At 36.2% G+C, this 20,824-nt stretch overlaps 1 protein-coding gene and 1 pseudogene across 2 annotated transcripts; one reads left to right on the forward strand and one right to left on the reverse strand.

Annotated features, from left to right (window-relative positions):
- Positions 1 to 2,121: 2,121 nt before the first annotated feature.
- Positions 2,122 to 3,559, forward strand: LOC145054185 (cysteine protease RD19A-like). The gene is made up of 3 exons (XM_079002328.1): positions 2,122 to 2,595; positions 2,715 to 2,834; positions 2,932 to 3,559. Exons 1-3 carry the CDS (start codon positions 2,137 to 2,139, stop codon positions 3,448 to 3,450), a joined length of 1,098 nt encoding a protein of 365 aa, XP_078858454.1. The 5' UTR covers positions 2,122 to 2,136; the 3' UTR covers positions 3,451 to 3,559.
- On the reverse strand, positions 3,556 to 8,632 carry LOC145054183 (V-type proton ATPase subunit a3-like; annotated as a pseudogene). The gene is made up of 17 exons (XR_013684720.1): positions 8,319 to 8,632; positions 7,598 to 7,642; positions 7,318 to 7,440; positions 7,126 to 7,233; positions 6,947 to 7,057; positions 6,560 to 6,871; positions 6,358 to 6,465; positions 6,163 to 6,270; positions 5,915 to 6,063; positions 5,662 to 5,815; positions 5,405 to 5,565; positions 5,132 to 5,338; positions 4,874 to 5,057; positions 4,703 to 4,786; positions 4,408 to 4,604; positions 4,269 to 4,328; positions 3,556 to 3,766 (listed from the first exon to the last, which is right to left on the reverse strand). The product of XR_013684720.1 is annotated as a V-type proton ATPase subunit a3-like (transcript).
- Between the last annotated feature and the right edge of the window lie 12,192 nt (positions 8,633 to 20,824).

Consider the following 20,824-nt stretch of genomic DNA (forward strand, 5'->3'; position numbering starts at 1 on the left):
TCAAAAATAGAATGGACAAATTTTGCAAATTGCTTCCGAAAGAGAGCTTCAGAAACAAAAGGAACGTCACTTGAAAATACTAACGATGGACACGTCGAACCTCCAGAGAGGAGCTAGAAATGCTATCACAATGAAAGCTAACCTCAAAATACGTTATGCCGTTTGGTGTGTTTTTCTTTTTATTTTAAGTTTGTAGGTTTAAGATTTTTAGTTTTTTTTCCTAAGTTTTTAAGATTTTTTTTTTAATGTGATGTTATGTTTTTTTTTTCAAGTAATGCAATGAAATGGTTTTCTATTTTTAATCAATGAAATATTATGTTTTTAATTAAAATTAAAGTTTTTATTTATTGGAAAAAAATCAAATGTGACATCACTCGTTGGGTACGATAAGAAACCATATTTTTATGGTAAAAGATGATGTAACGACAATATAACAATACGTCAAACGAGGGAGTGTGAAAAAATCTTAGAGAATGTTAAAGTTAGTTGGAGAATGCTGCATGATAGCTTTAGTAGCGTACCTTTAGCTCTGTATAAAGTCTATATTTATTTTCATCAACGCGATATGATCATTTCATCTTCTTCTTCCCAAAGTTAATACATATTTTAGCATTTTGAAAAGTATCGTCCTTTGTAGTGTATATTTAAAAAATTTAAGTTCCCTAATTTCACTAACTACGAATTTTAACCATCTAACATATCTACAAATACGAGTTTGAACGCTTTACCTAAACATGTATTAATCATCTGTTCAAGTTCAGTAGCAATGAAAACAAAAGAACAAGTTCAGTAGCATTGGGAAAAAAATTCTAGTCGGATTTAGATGTTTTAGAAGTTAATATATATCCCTTTTAAATTTGAGTGCAATTGCAATCTTGTGGTTTTGGTTTGAGAGTTAAGCGTAGTGAATGTATCAACTAAATTGTTCCCCTAAAGCAACCTAATAAAGACTTCTACGCTTCAAAATGCATTAAACTGTACTCAATATGACTTTGGTTTATATCAAACAAATGAAGAGGTTCTCATTTTAAATATCATTAAAAAAATAGAATAGTGTAAAAGAATCGACTGTTAGTTTTTTTTTTTTTTTTTTTTTTTTTTTTTTTTTTTTATTTATTTATTTATTTATTTATTTATTTCAATGTCTTTAGTTTTAAAGTTTTTTAACAGAACAATCTAAGAAGACATACGGATTAAAAGTACATTTTGATCGACTATTTTTAAACTATTGTTTTTATGTAATTAGAAAATATAACATACTTTTTTTGTTAATCTTTACATTGTATGATATATAGAAGTCATCATAGTCATGGCCAATCGGCCATTACGTGCGACACTCTTTAATTGAAAATGTTTGTATTTAAGGATATTCTTTTCATGTCACGCCATCAATTCTTTCTTTTAATGGTTCATAAAACGGTTTAAAAGAAAAACTAAGTTACAAATTTACATTTTTTTGGTTTAGGTCTATGGTTTTTGTTTTGAGTTAATTACACGAATGGTCCCTATGGTTGGGGGTAATTTTCACGCTTGGTCCTTAACTTATTTTTTTAACTCGGAAGATCCCTACTATTTAGTTTTGTTACGCACTTGATCCCTACTGTTTGTTTTTGTTACGCACTTGGTCCTTATTTTACAATGAAAAACTATTATTTAAATAGGGAAAAATTATGGAGTAGGTAAGGTGAGAAGGGTAGGGTTGGATGTGTGTTTAATTAAATAAATTAAACAAATCAAGGGAAAAATAGTATTTTTAGGTAAGACATGGACCAAGCGCGTAATAAAAACAAACAATAGAGACCTTACGAATTAAGAAAATAAATTAAAGACCAAACATGCAAATTAACCTATACCTTAAACCATTGGTGTAATTTACTATTTTGTTCTAGTTCTAGATAAGATTCAAATCATAACAGAAATATATAGAACGAGAAGCAATTCGCGCAACTACTACCAATCAAACTCTGCCACGTGGCATGTTCTCACTGGGACCACTTCCCCGTTCGCTTCCAAGCAACCGCCGTTCTCATCACGACGATAGCGAAGGCTTCCTACATTGTTGCTAATGCTATACATCCCGCCTATATATACAAATACCACATTGTATCTACATTTAACATTTATATTCCTTCTCTCATGGATCGTCAATTCTCACTCCTCCTCGCTTTTTCTCTTTTGATCGCCGGCGTCGCTGCCACCTCTTTTGCTGCCGATGAATCCGGAGGCGATATATTCATCCGTCAGGTGGTGGAGGATGAAGATCACCAGTTAAATGCCGAGGAAGACCACTTCGGTGCCTTCAAGCGCAAGTTTATGAAATCCTACGCATCCCAGGAGGAGCACGATTACAGGTTATCAGTTTTTAAGTCTAACCTGCGCCGTGCTGAGCGCCACCAGAAGCTTGATCCTTCGGCTGTCCACGGAGTTACTCAGTTCTCTGACATGACGCCAGAGGAGTTCAGTAAACACCTCGGATTAAGGTCTCGTCTCAAGTTCCCCGCCGATGCCAGCGAAGCTCCGATCCTTCCGACCGATAATCTTCCAGACGATTTCGATTGGCGAGATCATGGTGCCGTTACTGGTGTGAAGAATCAGGTGCTTAATTTTTTTCCGTAAATCCATCTAATTATCTAACTCGAAAATTTAAATACATTTACATGATCTGATATCGAAGTTGGATTTGACGTCGTTTTTCGAATGATGATGGTAATTAGGGTTCATGTGGATCATGCTGGTCGTTTAGTACAACCGGAGCTTTAGAAGGAGCAAATTTCCTTGCGACTGGAAAGCTAGAGAGCCTCAGCGAGCAGCAACTCGTTGATTGTGATCATGAGGTTTGATTGATATTGAATTCGTTTTCATTCAATTCTCCATTTATTGGTTTTAAATTTATCGTAAAAATTTAATCTCGTTAATTCTATGTACATGCAGTGTGATCCAGAAGAAAAAGGATCATGCGACGCAGGCTGCAATGGAGGTCTGATGAACAGCGCATTCGAGTACACTCTAAAAGCCGGTGGACTCATGAGAGAGAAGGACTACCCTTACACAGCCAAAGACCATGGAACCTGCAAATTCGACAAAACCAAAGTCGTGGCATCCGTGAGCAACTTCAGCGTGGTCTCACTTGACGAAAACCAGATCGCTGCTAATCTGGTCAAACATGGTCCTCTTGCAGTTGCTATCAATGCGGTTTATATGCAAACGTATATTGGGGGAGTGTCATGCCCGTTTGTATGCTCAAAGAGATTAGACCATGGTGTGTTATTAGTTGGTTATGGTGCTTCTGGTTATGCTCCCATAAGATTGAAGGAGAAGCCATACTGGATTATCAAGAACTCATGGGGAGAGAATTGGGGTGAAAACGGGTATTACAAGATCTGCAAGGGTCACAATGTTTGTGGTGTCGATTCCATGGTCTCCACTGTTGCTGCAATCCATCGTCACTAGTTTGAATATTCTGGTATGAATCAATATTTTACTATTATTTTTAAACAGTCAACATGTATATACGAATTATTACATTTCGAAATTGAAAAGAGTGATATGATTGATTTAAGTTGATTCATCCTCGTTACCGAGTAATTGAAAGGAGAAGGGACGAAATTGATGTCCGTTTCCTCCGTAAAACTTGTTTTGGAATTCCACCCAGTGAAGTCTTAATGCGTGTAGGAAAGCACTTAGGGTTTCCATTACTAGCAACACTCCTGCTGTTGCAAAAATGAATACAGCGATGCCTATGATGAGGATGACAACGTTGTTATACCTGAAAATAAATCGAATTTAAAAACAATTATAATTTGTAACAACGATAATTATATATGACAACCGACCTTTAATCTTTCTCTAATAAATGAAGGGTTTTTTTGCCACTTCATTCATTTTGCCACATGTCATTTTGTGGTTATTTTGAATTAATTTTTATTTCATATGTAATTTTGTGGTTTTCCTATTTTATTAAATTCTATATGATATTTAAATTTAATAATAAATGCATATTAATTTCATTAATTGGCTTTCCTTGTAATTTCAAAATTTTAAAATAAAATCTCATTAATTTGATTTGATTATTTTATCTAAATGATTTGTTTAAATTTAAAAGAGAAAAACACTTTAATTTTAGTAATTCAATATGTTTTTTATTTTTCTTATAAATTCAAAATTTTCAAATGTTTATACATATTTAATTGTTCTAAATACACCCATGTAATACATGGGCTCACACCTAGTTTGACTTATAAACAGAATCAACTTAATTAATTAATTACCCCCATGCAAGTAGAAGAACCTTCTCGTAGAATACAGCTGACAACTCCGAATGTGCCAAACTAAGAAAGAAGAGAATGGTTGCAATAATTCCATTTAATTGGGTAAAAAAGTAAACAGGGGGCTTTAATTAGTTGATACCTGAGTGCCCATAAACGAAGGTATGAAGCTGTATTTGATACAGCCCCAAGAACAAATTCTATTGTATGGATGAGTTGATGAACAAATACTTCACTGAACTCGAATTCATGATCACCCTCCGAATCAACATTAGCCTCTCCATGCAAAGAGTCGTCTATATCTTCCAGCAGTTCATACTCATCTATATCTCCGTGCCTCTACAACACAATAAAAAAAAATCAAAAAAGATCCAATGTATGCTTTGTAGTTTTTATTAGCTTAGATTCGTAGTACACTTGGCATACATATTACATACCAGGTTATGTTGTGATTTCAAAATGAAAGGCTTAGGAAACAGCATCCATGGGACTGCAATTAGTGAAAGTAGTAGCAGCCCAATCTGGTGATAATTAATCAAAATGATTTGTATAAAAAATAAAGAAAACATTATTCACAAAGACAAGAATTAAAAATTAAAAATTACAACCTGAATTGTCTTCTGGTTATTAAAAAGCTGGTTTTCACCAAGATCATCAGTGGGGCTTAGGAACATGTATATCATTATATGGTATAAATCAGCTTTTGAACCAGTGTACCATTTTGCGATTATAAGAAGGGAAAGGTATCCAAACAGACCATTCAAAAAAATCATCTGTGGAACAAATTGGAACCTGGAAATTGCATGAGCTTTATAAATCAATATTCTATTTGCAAGATGTTATGTAAGAAATTAAATTAAACTTACCATATATTCAAGCTATTTCTGAAATACAAGGCATTGACAAAACTCAAGATAATCCCAAGGTTCATTTGTGCTACCCCAATAAGAATCGACATTTTCATCTTCAACGAGTTGAGAAATGGCAACTCACTACGAGTCCCATGCCATACAGGATCCACACCAAATGGGTAAGTATCACGCACCTTTATCAACCCTATAGTTGTAGCATCTCTGCATCAAACCAGACTAAATTTTATTTTATTTTTTTGAAATAATAAAATAAATACAGAAAGGCACCTGCAAGAATCATCCCGACAGGCATAGGCTGAAGGACCAAATAACTCAAAAGGAACTGAGAAAAACTCGTTGTATATCAATCCTGTGTAGATGGAGAAAAGTGACATCAACAATATGACATATCGCCCACCAAATGTCATCTCCACAATGTCTCCAAGCTTCTGTAACATTTAAAATTTTTATTATTGTAAAAATACATACATACATAAACAAACAAACAAATGAATTAATTAATCTTACTATAGCTAATTAGCTACCTGACCATAAAATTTCTTCTCCTTTGATATTAAATATAAAGTTGCTAGAAGGAGGCATATACCATGACCCCAATCACCAAACATTACAGCAAACAGAAATGGGAATGTGACAACAGTGTATACTCCAGGGTTTGCTTCTTGGTACCTAGCCACCCTGTTGTTTTTTTAAACAACAGGACATTTATTTTTTATTTTTAGAGATGGAAATTATAAACAAAAAAGGTGTGATGATATTAATATTGTGAATTTGTACCCATATGCATCAACAATCGCCTGAAAGGACTCTGTAAATTTATTTGTTCGGAAAAAAGTTGGAGGTAACTTTTTTGTGTGCAAAACACGGAATATGGAGCCAACTTGTGAGCTTGAGTCAATTGCTGCCTTCCGAAGTGCATGCCGAATCTGCAAAATTATATTTCCATAAGGTTTAACAAAAATATTAGAGAAATCAATAAAAGTAATAAAAATCCAAGAAAATGTGGAATGTAAGTCAGAACATACCCGTTTGGTTGCATATACAGGGCTCCACCCTTCAGCCACAAGACACTTTTTTGTCACATCAATACTCAGCATGTTTAAAATGTGATAAATAGCTTTCTCCTTCCTTACCTTGTCATTTCAAAAGAAACAAATTTTAGTGACTGTTACTATGCTTTTAAGCATGCTTAACAATTGAGTTAATAATAATAATAATACCACTTGATTCCAATGTTCGTGTTGTTCTCCTATTTTTTGTAACAAAGTGCCTTGGTGCAAAAGTCCAGCATGTATTGTCATCTTTAGCTCAGATATTCTTCCAGATACCTGTGAAAAACAGTTTATATGAGAAAAATAATGTCTAGATATAATGCTTATGGTAATAAGTAAACATAAGAACAACTAACTATACAATTTCTACCTCTTTTAATATCTGTGATTGTTTTGCAAGATCTTCTGCAAAAGGGTAACGATTTGCTCCAAAAGCATCACTTATTTTAACAACTTTGCTCTTCACTCTTTCTCCAGAAAAGAAAACAGCAAAAACATTTTTCTGAACCTTCTGTCCTGAAGTAGGATCAACCACAGGTTCTTCAAGAGGAGCCTGTCTTAAAAACACATTACCCCTTGTAGCACGAAATAAAATCCTCTCAAAAGCCATAGCCTTTTCTTTAGGCACAAGCCCAGTCAGAAACCCTAATTTCACTTGTTTGCTTAGTTCATTTTCTGATTCCTACAAATATACATCAAAAGGTAGGTAGGTCATCATAAAAAATAATAATGTTAGTAAAAATAATAATATATTTACATCATCCTTCAATAGAGGAATTGTCAAAGATTCAGCAGGCAGTTTATTTGATGAAAACTCTCTTTGCTTAGCTGTAGCAATGTTTTGTGCAGCTTTGAAAAATTCTCCAGCCTGAAGAACAGATTGAAGTTCTTGTTAATTTGAAGCCATGAAAAAATAGAATTAAAATAAGTATATACCTTTATTAGAACTAGCTTATATTCTGTAAGCTCATTATAACTACGCTGCAACTTTTCATTATTTGTGTTTATTTCAATCAGCTCTGCTTCAAGTTCTCCAAGTCTCAACTAAAAAGATGTCAATCATAAGGGTTGATTTATTTTAAAGGATAAAAGATATATGAATGCACATAAAATGACATATTTAATTACCTCTACATCATCCAGATGAATATCAGCTAATATATTAGGTTTTAATGACCATGTGGTACCCGCCTTTGACATTTGATCTTTGAAGAACCGCAGCTTTCGTGCCATTTCTCCACATCTTTTGATCTTCAAATCAGAAGCAAAATAAATAAAGCAATAATCAATACGTTACTTACACTCTCTTTTTCAATCAATATCAGTTTTAAAGATTAGAATGCAAAAATGAACTTCCAGAGCAAAATCAATATCAGTTTTAAAGATTAGAAGCAGAAGCAAGTTTCACCTGGCTTGCATATGTTCTCTGGAAAGGACTTTTGTCTGCATTCAGCTGTAGATACCAATAAAGTTAAAAATTAAAGGATAGAACAAACTATAGAAGATATATATATATATATACATGTAAAGGATCTGTTCACATGAGCAAAATTTTCCACTTAACCTATCAGGAACTTATAAGAACACACTAAAATGTTTTGTTAGCAAAAGTATGAATAGCACAGCTCCTAATTTAAACTTCTTAGTTCTGAACAGTTTACATAACCTTAATAGCCTTTTATGGATAACTAATTATACTCAATTTTGTATGATTGGAAAGCTAATTACTAGCACATAAACGCTAACAACTTAATATCAATTAGAATTTGAAGAGGAAAGAATACAATAACTAATTACAGAACTTAAATAGAAGTTATATCGTAACCAGATTTTCATATGAGCTCCTGATTAGCAAGAAATTTTGAATATGTCTGAATGTCTAACAACCATAAACATCCGGTTGGAAGAAAACCTCCGTGGTGCTCAATTTACTTAATGGCAACTTTCAGGTCATTCACTCAAAAGTCCTCGAACAAGCAAAAGCTTAATTTCAGTAAATCACCTTCGGAATTACTATAATTTTCAACCTAATGCACCAAAATACGCTACGATAATAATATACATTGTGATTATGATAACTATCTAGAACAATTCATTATCAGAGGGAGAGGAGAGAGATGGATACAGACATCTTTGAATTGAATGAGGCCGATATCTCCGAGGTAAGAGATTGTCGAGTGAACGGACTCAATAGGAATGATGAGTTGTACCAAATGCATGGGCTCTGAACGAATAGATCCATCGGCGGAAACCATCCACCTCCTCCGTCCTCCGCCATCTGTGGCGCTTGATTCCGCCTTCTTTATTTGCTTCTCTCGTCAGATTTCTCGATCGATCAGTGTCTGTTTCGCGCTCGCTAATTGTGTTGCTGCCACAATGTGATCACATCACAGCATTGAGCATTGTCATTGATTTGGTTGTGGTCTGGGCTCTGGCATTTGAATTCTAGTTACCGAACATCGTTGATCAACACGTTTGGGCACAAAACAATTTTACGATAAACCCCCTAAACTTATGATCAAAGATATGGAAGTACCATTTTACATAGAAAATCGAAAAAAATTATAAATAAATGACAAAAAATGCGAATTTGGTCTCTGTGGTTTGCAAAAATTGAGACTTTGGTCCAAGATATTTTGAAGTTGTACCACTAGTCCAAAATAAACATTTTGTTGCGGTTTTGGTCCAAAATAATTTAAAATATTTAAAATGACGGATATACCCCTAGTATTTTCTTTTTCTATTTGTTTAATATTACAATAATTAAAAGAAAAACTATACGAAAATTCTTTGAGTGTTTATCCCCCACGACTCCCCTTACCTACCTTAGGTTCAACTTGAAAGCAGATGTCCGGCTTCGACAAAATTGACGCCTCGCCGGAAAGGGGGAGACACAAAATGAGGATTGTCACTAACTGAAGAAGGAGAGAGACGAAAACGTTAGGTTTGTTGTAAGGGTTTTCGTCTTTTCGAAGCATCATTTGTCGGATTTACTGCCTTTATCCTTCCCAAGCCGTTGGATACCGTCTCAACGTTGTTGAGGGTTTGAAAAACCCTAACTTCGTTATCAACATAGTTTAGGGATTGTTGTGACGAAGATAACATTTGTGGATTTGAAAAACTCAAGCTTTGACTTTCCAGATCTAAAGATGGTGGCGACCTTGTGGTTTATTGTAGCTCCGGTGACTGACATCTGGCAATCGAAGTCCTCCTATTTGTTGACGTATTTCCCAGATGCAGCCCTAACCCTCGTTGTAACATCCGAAAATTTCAAAAAATTTTAAACTTTTCAAACGACCCTATTTAATAATAAAAATGTTTACAAAATTAATGCTTCCAAAACATTATTTAAAAATCAGTGCCTACTAAGATCAATGTCATAAAAGCAGAATGTGTACGGTCACGCTTTCGCCTTGTCACGATTCTCTGAAGTACCTGAAACCATAAACCAAAACTGTAAGCACAAAACTTAGTGAGTTCCCCCAAAGTACCAACACACAGACAGATGTCATATACCAACAAACAGCATGCAAACAGGGCCTTCAGCATGACTGGAACACCCCACCGGCCTACAGTCTATCTGGTACGCCCACAGAGCCTTCAGTCTGACTGGAATGCCCCACCGGCCTACAGTCTATCTGGTACGCTCACATAACCTTCAACATGGCTGGTACTCCTTACCGGGCCTTCAACCTGGAACGTTCTCCGGGCCTTCGGTCTGACTGGTAAGCCCTACTGGCCTTCAGTCTATCCTGGACGCCTTGGGTCTGTTGGCCTACAGCATATAGCAGGTCCTCCTCAACCCAACCACACACAACATGTCAACATATACATATCCAAAACACATATAAGACCAGTAAATCATAACAACGTATCTATATAAACATTATCGGGTTTGTTGACTGAATATCGGGTTTGTTGACTGACGACAGAAAGCAGTACAGTCTCAACCCACCCATATAACAAAAACATATACACAACTAAACATATAACCAGTCAACAGACAATCAGACGGATCTTACAGACCACTAAGCATAGCATCATCCTATCTACCAGGATACGGATCTAGCAGATCTTTATAGTACTCAATCATACGTTAATCAGGATAACAATCCAAAGGGTCAGCCTTGGTGCTTCAATCCATAAGTACAGTGAGGAAAACTCACACCGCACTACTGAACTACACAGACGATCCATACTCGGGGTAAAAATACCATTTTACCCCTAACCTAGCTTGGTCCAAAACTAAGGCCCAAACTCCCAATCTGAAAGTCCCAAAAGCCAGATAATCAACCAAGACCTAAAATCCAAACTAAGCATCTAAGGCCCAAATATGGCCCAATTTTTCAAATTGGGCGCAACTCCTTTCATGGGCCTTTACCCAAGAAGGTCTAACAAGTCACAAAATCCCAACCACAAAATCCTGATGGCCCAACATAGCCCAAGACAACGAAGCCCAAAACGAAGAATATGACATCCCCATTTTCACGGCCAGAAAAGACCGATTTGTTTATGCTTTGTTTTATAAAATCAAAGTAATCTTTTAAAGAAAACAGTTGCGGAATTTGTTCCCAAAACAAAATATGATAAAAATTATCAAAGCATTTCCTTAAAGAAATGTATTTTCATTATATAACAAAATCTCGAGATGTCATGTTCAATACATACCAAAATCATAAACAGAACAAAAAATTAATCCAATTACCCACCCCATTATCTCCATTTATTTAGTAAAGATTTACCCTAAGAACCGAATACCCTTCTCCCATTCATTCCTAAGAATTGCCCTAAGGAATTGGCACAAAGTGTAGTGCTGCCAATGGTTCTTAGATTACCTTTGGTGAACACGCAGTTTAAAATAATTAATAAACACCTAGTTCAAGAACACCCATTGAACACACTCCGTTCAATAATACCTAATGAACACCTAGTTCAAATATCACTGGTGAACTCAATCACCTAAGGAACACAGAGTACGAAAGCTCTTAGTTCAAACCACGTGATTATAATGTATATCTCGATCCTACAAAACCACTAATATTATTAACACATATAAATCATATTTCTAAAACAATCTATCCCATCCCGTCGATCCCCACATACTGACCCTATACAATGATCTTACGAGGTCTAGCCTAAGGAAATCGATATGAACAACAACTGACGAAGCTGCTTCGGAAATTCCCTAGCAGCAAACGAGGATCAATAAAGACATCAAATGAGGGGAATAGAATGAGTTTCACCGCGAACCTTCGTTCGTAAAAGAAAGAACCACAAGACATTTTAAGTCAGGGGTAGTTATCTAGATAACAATGCCTAGGCGTGGTCTGACTATCATGAGGTATTATACCCCCAGACTTTACCTATCCCAGCATCGAACTTTGCCTAGCAGTAGCCTGAATACATGAGGTATTTCATCCCCAGACTCACCCTATCCAGCAATATAACACCAGACATACCTATCAGTGGTCTATAACCGACACGCTTTGTTAGGCAGTCTACGAAGTTCCCTTAATTACTTCGTGAAAGAAAACGCTGACATATGAAGCTCGGTCGATCACTTCATAAAAGAAACACTGACTCCAAAGCTCTCTCAAAATAAAAGTATGGGGAAATACTACTAGAGTACTCCCGTACGCTCCCGTAACCGACACACAAAATTGCCAAAAAGACGTTGTACATGATAGTACTTCTGGCACATTATACTGTACTCTGGTATGCGAAAGAATCGTACCCGAGAACATAATGGTACCCTGGCACAAGCAGCACCCAAGACACAGAGCTTTGAAAAAAGACTTCGTACATAAAATGTACTTTTGTACATATGACGTACTCCACTGATCGTCAATCTCGCAACGCACGTACTCTTAATAAGAGACTACCCAATGTCCAAACTTAATTGAACTAAACATCCCTATTTAAGACTTAACCCATCACTAGGCAAGCCTACAATGCTTATAATCAATTTTCGATATTAACTCCGTTTAGGCAATGCTAACTAGTGTATACTTAACACAGAGTTTTAAGTAACAATATCATATATTCACATCTTAACACATATTGAACCATAACTAATTCGCACGTTGTATATTATCAAATATATCTAACCCGTATTTCGGACGATAACAAATACTTTACATACATATGTATATTTCATACTTTAATCAATACACGTATAAAAATCACATTCCTAAAAGGGACTATACGCATGATACCTTATCGTATGAACACGTAATTCAAAAATACATAATCCGTACTCCCGGATCTTAAATTTGCCTCATTACCTAATCCATATTCCCAGATCTAAAACTAACCTCTTGATCTGATCCATACCCTTGGATCTAAAACTAACCTCCTGCTCTGATCCATACTCTCGGATCTAAAACAAGTTTATCTCTTTATCATTTTATCTCATGGTCCAACCCACCTTTTATCACCTACCAACAACCTCATCTACTCATGTTCTACCCAACATATCTTTAGATGCAAAATACGTATATAGTTTAACTCATTAAAAGTTATATAATTCACCCGTTCCACAATCATCTCAAATAAACAACAAAATATTATACACGTAGCACGTATTTCATAGCAAATACTTAATATTTATGTGTTAGAAGAAAGTAACCACACACCTACTTGATTAGAAGATGATCGGACAGCACTACGGCTTGTAGAAGTAGTAATCTTCAGCAGATCTGGAAGATCTTCACAAAAACTGGACTCCTCGCGGGCAAAGCTTCGGCTCGGGAATTTCACTTCTCGGGATCTTCGGGGCCTCGGGACTTGCTTTGGGGCTCGGGAATGATACCGGGGCTTCAGGATAATTCTTGCACGAAAAACGATACAAAAACGCGAGAAAAAGGAAGAAATGAGCAAACTACTCGGCTGCCCTCGACACCCTTTTATAGGGGCTGGAAGGTCGAATTACGCTGGGCGTAACGACGAAAAGGTCGCTGACTCCCCCCATGGATAATATCGGCCAATATATATTTAAATTAAATATCGAAAATATTTAATAAACTTTAAAAATTCATATCTTCCTCATACGAACTCCGTTTCCGACGTTCTTTATATCCCCGCGTAGGTGAGACTATGCTCTACAACTTTTGTTAAGACTCCGTCGGCTAATTTTGAAATTATTTTTATTATTCATTTTTAGTAGGCCGGGACAGGAAAATTCCGTTATAAAATCATAACTTCTTCATCCGATGTCCATTTTCGCCTATATTTTTATCGTTTTACTACAATTAATGAGATCTTCAATTCTCATTTAGATTGTTTCGGCTAAAAACCGCTCGGTCTCAAATCGAGCATTCGGTTTGCATACCGCTAAGTCGAAACTTCGAAAAATCATAACTTCCTCATACGAAGTCAGATTTGGGTGTTCTTTTTATGCACACTCATGGTTTAATGTATTCTACGACTTTCATTTAGATTGATAAGGCTAAATATCACTCTAATGTAAATTCACTTTTTACGTCGCGCTGTGTCGTGCCGGTTCTGTCGTGAAACTTCGACAGGTCATAACTTCTTCGTTATAACTCGGATTTCGGTGTTCTTTATATGCACGAAAACCTTGTAACATATACTATAACTTAGCTAAGATTATTCATTCTAAATAATCTTTAATCAAAAATTCATTTTTGATGCCTATCGTCTCTAAATTGACTAGCCCTGATCTACGGGCGTTACAATTATCTCCCCCTTAGGATGATTACATCCCGTAATCATCAACGAAATAGGACTTGCATAATGATTCCACACGTTATTTATTCATCCTAGGTAATAACCGTAACTTCTATGTTTCCTCAAAAGAGTATTTAACTCTATGGCTTTCTTGACCGTAGAAGATGCCAAATCTTGCATCTGCTTATCGTACTATGTTGTACTTTCAATCGTAACCTTCAAGTTACCAAATATGTCCTTATTGTGGACTCCTTCTTCTTCTCAGGATAAATACTTTCCTTTATCTATTGTAACAAACCGATGAGTCGTGCTCTATTGACCTCTCATCGCACGATGCGACGCTTAGACTCGGTCTTTAATAAAGTTAAATTCCATAATGGAATATAACTTCCTTCATATTCTAATGTGATATAATCACATTTCAGCATGTAGCATTTCTACCTGCAAACTTCTTTTAACAACGAGCGCGAAACTATCAATCGCATTAACTTCAACCTTCTTACTTAAGTTAGATGTTACATCTAACTTGGTCCTCTAGACCACGTGACATACTCCTTGTAGTTGAACTCAAATTTAAATATGACCACTAGGGTCGGAACAAGAACCATCTTACTAGTCATTACCGAAACAATGGTAATGACATACCAGAATAAAATGGAATCAATCACTAGCTTTTTGGTAACCTTCTGACTTTCCGTGATCCAAGTGCGAGTCCTGTGCTTCCGGTAGTATATGCATCTACTACCTTTCACACCTACTCATACTCGTCCCGAGTATTGTCCCGTAGTCGAGCAAGTCACCATACAAGAAAATCACAAAACAATTTAACACATACGAATGTGTCCAAGTAATCATAAACAATTTCCCTAGACTCTACTAGGACTTCTTCATTGCTCAATCTTCAATCATCAACTCTACTTCAACTCGAGTGGTGATGTGAATATTAGACGATGAAACAACTTCAAGAATTTCACCAATCGTTCCATCATCCTGCCAATCGAAGGTGTACATTAGACGTACCGTACTCCTCTAAACGTACTTTTATTTCATAAGACATACTCTAAAGGCAAGATACCACTCTTACGATATCTTCTGATAGGTGTCATTCGCTATCATAAGCCTTCTTCATTTCCTCCATATACTCAATTTCTCTACGAGTCTTCACCATGACCCCTTGTACATCCAAGCAGACATTCGGTGTACCAAGCGAGAATTTTAAGATAAGAAAGCTTTAATTACGATAAACGTATAAATCTCCTTATCCCTCCGAAACGTTTACATGCTATTTCTAATATTGTAGTCGTACGCTTAGAATCCTAAACACATAAGGTTTCCAGATCCGCTCGGCAACAGACCATAGACCCGAACAAATAATAGCATCAATTTAGCTATCACACAAAACAATTAGCACATAAAAGCATTTTAGGCATCATTCCTAAAATAAACTAGTGCTTGTGTCAATTTAGGTGTACTACCTAACATATTTTAGACACACTCCTCACAATCATTACTTAGCATTCTAAGTTTAAGTCTAGAAATTTCCTACAAATTCCTAGTTCGCTTAAACTAATGCTCTGATACCAACTATGACATCCCCATTTTCACGGCCAGAAAAGACCGATTTGTTTATGCTCTGTTTTATAAAATCAGAGTAATCTTTTAAAGAAAACAGTTGCGGAATTTGTTCCCAAAACAAAATATGATAAAAATTATCAAAGCATTTCCTTAAAGAAATGTATTTTCATTATATAACAAAATCTCGGGATGTCATGTTCAATACAGACCAAAAGCATAAACAGAACAAAATAGACCTTACAACAATTATTCATAACTACTGGCCTATAATCCAAAATATCTCGTCAAGTCCACCAACTTATACTCTTGTGCCATTACCTGTAATGCAAAGAAAACTGAGTGGGTCAGGCTTGGGAGCCTGGTGAGCATATAGTGTTTTCAACCCACAATAATATAATTATTATATTTAATTATCAAACAATTAATCCAATTACCCACCCCCATTATCTCCATTTATTTAGTAAAGATTTACCCTAAGAACCGAATACCCTTCTCCCATTCATTCCTAAGAATTGCCCTAAGGAATTGGCACAAAGTCTAGTGCTGCCATGGTTCTTAGATTACCTTCGGTGAACACGCAGTTTAAAATAATTAATAAACACCTAGTTCAAGAAAACCCATTGAACACACTCCGTTCAATAATACCTAATGAACACCTAGTTCAAATATCCCTGGTGAACTCAATCACCTAAGGAACACAGAGTACGAAAGCTCTTAGTTCAAACCACGTGATTATAATGTATATCTCGATCCTACAAAACCACTAATATTATTAACACATATAAATCATATTTCTAAAACAATCTATCCCATCCCGTCGATCCCCACATACTGACCCTATACAATGATCTTACGAGGTCTAGCCTAAGGAAATCGATATGAACAACAACTGACGAAGCTGCTTCGGAAATTCCCTAGCAGCAAACGAGGATCAATAAAGACATCAAATGAGGGGAATAGAATGAGTTTCACCACGAACCTTCGTTCGTAAAAGAAAGAACCACAAGACATTTTAAGTCAGGGGTAGTTATCTAGATAACAATGCCTAGGCGTGGTCTGACTATCATGAGGTATTATACCCCCAGACTTTACCTATCCCAACATCGAACTTTGCCTAGCAGTGGCCTGAATACATGAGGTATTTCACCCCCAGACTCACCCTATCCAGCAATATAACACCAGACATACCTATCAGTGGTCTATAACTGACACGCTTTATTAGGCAGTCTACGAAGTTCCCTTAATTACTTCGTGAAAGAAAACGCTGACATATGAAGCTCGGTCGATCACTTCATAAAAGAAACGTTGACTCCAAAGCTCTCTCAAAATAAAAGTATGGGGAAATACTACTAGAGTACTCCCGTACGCTCCCGTAACCGACACATAAAATTGCCAAAAAGACTTTGTACATGATAGTACTTCTGGTACATTATAGTACTCTGGTATGCGAAAGAATCGTATCCGAGAACATAATGGTACCCTGGCACAAGCAGCACCCAAGACACAGAGCTTTGAAAAAGACTTCGTACATAAAATGTACTTTTGTACGTAGGACGTACTCCACCGATCATCAATCTCACAACGCACGTACTCTTAATAAGAGACTACCCAATGTCCAAACTTAATTGAACTAAACATCCCTATTTAAGACTTAACCCATCACTAGGCAAGCCTACAATGCTTATAATCAATTTTCGATATTAACTCCGTTTAGGCAATGCTAACTAGTGTATACTTAACACAGAGTTTTAAGTAACAATATCATATATTCACATCTTAACACATATTGAACCATAACTGATTCGCACGTTGTATATTATCAAATATATCTAACCCGTATTTCGGACGATAACAAATACTTTACATACATATGTATATTTCATACTTTAATCAATACACGTATAAAAATCACATTCCTAAAAGGGACTATACGCATTATACCTTATCGTATGAACACGTAATTCAAAAATACATAATCCGTACTCCCGAATCTTAAATTTGCCTCATTACCTAATCCATATTCCCAGATCTAAAACTAACCTCTTGATCTGATCCATACCCGTGGATCTAAAACTAACCTCCTGCTCTGATCCATACTCTCGGATCTAAAACAAGTTTATCTCTTTATCATTTTATCTCATGGTCCAACCCACCTTTTATCACCTACCAACAACCTCATCTACTCATGTTCTACCCAACATATCTTTAGATGCAAAATACGTATATAGTTTAACTCATTAAAAGTTATATAATTAACCCGTTCCACAATCATCTCAAATAAACAACAAAATATTATACACGTAGCACGTATTTCATAGCAAATACTTAATATTTATGTGTTAGAAGAAAGTAACTACACACCTACTTGATTAGAAGATGATCGAAGAGCACTCCGACTTGTAGAAGTAGTAATATTCAGCAGATCTGGAAGATCTTCACAAAAACCGGACTCCTCGCGGGCAGAGCTTTGGCTCGGGAATTTCACTTCTCGGGATCTTCGGGGCCTCGGGACTTGCTTCGGGGCTCGAGAATGATCGTCAATACGTTATTAAAACATTTTCGAAGAAACGTATTTATTTCATTTTAAAACGTTTGGGATGTCATCGTCAATACAGAAACATAAGCATAAACAGAACTTACAATTATTTACACTAGTGATCTACATCTCTTTAAATCTCTCAGTGTAATGTCACTTCATATCAACACCTGTGATATAAATAAACTGAGTGGGTCAGGTTGGGAAAGCTGGTGAGTACATAGGGTTTTCAACCCACAATAATATAATTATTATGTTTAAACAATCAAATAATCAACCCAATTACCCATCCCCATTATCTTCTTTATTCTTAAGGATCTACCCTAAGAATCAGCTATTTCTCATTCATTCATTCCTAAGGATCATCCTAAGGAAACAACATGAAGTCCATTGTTGCCAATGACACATTGGTCAAGCGCAACTGCTAATATTGTCACTTAGGCTCAGCTGCCAGAATTAGGACATTTTCTATGAGGCGCTTCTGCCGGTATTGACCTTTAAACACTACTGTCATGGTCATAAGGCTCCTTATTAGGCGCAGCTGCCGATACTATCCTTGGAGCGCAGCTGCTAGGACGTTTACCGTAGATCTAAATCATCTACGGGTTGTGGCGCAGCTGCCAGTGCTCATCTATAGGGTACTAGGTCCACTGCTGCCAATGTATACCTATAGGGCACTAGGTCCGTACTACTAATGTTCCTCTATTTCAGCTTTTATCCATCATCATTCATCTACCCATGTTTTACCCAACATATCTTGTAGATATAAAATACTTTATACAGTTTACATCATTTAAAACATGTATAAAAATCTTTCACCAGCATAGACAGCAAGTATTTAGACAATATGCACACATAGCACGTAAATTTATAATAAAATACTTCATATCTATGTGTAAGATGAAAGTAACTATGCACTCACCTGATTAGGTGGTGATTCCGAACTCAGACAGCACTTCGTTATCTCAAAACAATTTTCCTCGACAAAACCTAGTATCAATACCACTAGGGTTTAGTTTTTAACGTTAACCACGACTAATTAATAGTCTAGCTATTATTACTATTATATAAGCGTTAAATAACACTCAATATAACTCATAATAATAGCCCAAATAATTATTTTAAGGTCCTAATAATGTTACTATAATTAAATAAAATCTATATTAAATATAGTATAGGCGTAGCTCACTTACAGCGAGTTTTTATTAAAAACCGGGCTTCGCTGGAGCAGCGTTTCCAAGCCGAAAGCTTTTCTTCTCGGAGCCGTCGGGCGCTCCGGGGATTTCTTCTCGTGCTAGGGAGGTTCCATAGACTTGGGAGGGGTTTAGGGAGGCTAGAGAGAAGTTAGAGAGAGAAAGAGAGGCTTATGGTGTGAAGAAAATATGAGGAGTTCACCCTTGTATTTATAGGAGTTTTATAGTAAAGTAGTCTCTAAGCTTCGTCCGTAACTTTTGCATACGAGCTCCGTTTTTGTCTGTCTTTTTACCGTTGAGTTCCTATTAATGAGATCTTCAACTTTCATTTAGACCTCGTTGGCTAATTCTCATTCTATCTCGGATTTACAAAACTGTATCGAATTCGCCGCGCTCGAAAAGTAGGGACTAAGCTTCGTCCATAACTTTCGCATACGAGCTCCATTTTTGTCTGTCTTTTTACCGTTGAGTTCCTATTAATGAGATCTTCAACTCTCATTTAGACCTCGTTGGCTAATTCTCATTCTATCTCGTATTTACGAAACTGTATCGAATTCGCCGCGCTCGAAAAGTAGGGACTAAGCTTCGTCCATAACTTTCGCATACGAGTTCCATTTTTGTCTGTCTTTTTACCGTTGAGTTCCTATTAATGAGATCTTCAACTCTCATTTAGACCTCGTTGGCTAATTCTCATTCTATCTCGTATTTACAAAACTGTATCGAATTCGCCGCGCTCGAAAAGTAGGGACTAAGCTTCATCCATAACTTTTGCATACGAGCTCTATTATCGACGTTCTTTATATCCACGTGTTGGTATTTACGAGTACTACAACTTTCATTTAGATCCCGTCGGCTAAAAATCGACCGATCTAAAATTCAGATTTCGGGCTGTGCACTGCTATGCTAAATCTTAGAAAAATCATAACTTCCTCATACGAAGTCAGATTTGGGCGTTCTTTTTATTGATGTTCTTAGTTTAACATATTCTACGACTTTCGTTTAGATCGCTAAGGCTAAATCTCGCTCTATCATAAATTCACTATTTACGTTTCCCGGTATCGTGCCGGTTCCGTGGCAAAACTTCAACGGGTCATAACTTCTTCGTTATAACTCGGTTTTCGGCGTTCTTTATATGTACGAAAACCTTGTAACATACTCTACAACTTGATTAAGATTATTTATTCTAAATAATCTTTTGTCGAAAAGTCGTTTTCGACCCCTATTGCCTCTAATTTGACTAGCCCAGATTTGCGGGCGTTACAATTATCTCCCCCTTAGGATGATTACGTCCCGGAATCATCAATGAAACAGGGTCGTATAATGACTCCATACGTCATCTCTTCATCCTAGGTAATAATTATAACTTCTACATTCCTTCAATTCTATCTCTTAAACTCATTGACTGTAAGAGTACTCGATCGTGCACCTGCTCTCTACCTCAGGTTAGACTCCAAATTATGACCTTCAAGTCACAATCTCGATCCTTGCTGGATACGGACTTGAGATAAGTTCTTTTATTACTACTATAGATCGATGTGTCATATTCTAATGACTTATCATCGTATGTTGCAACACTTAGACTTAGTTCTCTTAGAGTTAAATTCTAAAACAGACTATGCCTTCCTTCATGTTCTAATGTGAT

Source organism: Lactuca serriola, chromosome 5 (genome assembly GCF_051521515.1).
Source record: "Lactuca serriola cultivar US96UC23 chromosome 5, Lser_US96UC23_V15, whole genome shotgun sequence".
NCBI classification, from domain to species: domain Eukaryota; kingdom Viridiplantae; phylum Streptophyta; class Magnoliopsida; order Asterales; family Asteraceae; genus Lactuca; species Lactuca serriola.

Coding starts and splice junctions, on each gene's coding strand:
- LOC145054185 (XM_079002328.1), top strand. CDS start 2,137: ATGGATCGTCAATTCTCACTCCTCCTCGCTTTTTCTCTTTTGATCGCC. Junction 2,596..2,714: donor TTACTGGTGTGAAGAATCAG/GTGCTTAATTTT, acceptor GATGGTAATTAG/GGTTCATGTGGATCATGCTG. Junction 2,835..2,931: donor TCGTTGATTGTGATCATGAG/GTTTGATTGATA, acceptor ATGTACATGCAG/TGTGATCCAGAAGAAAAAGG.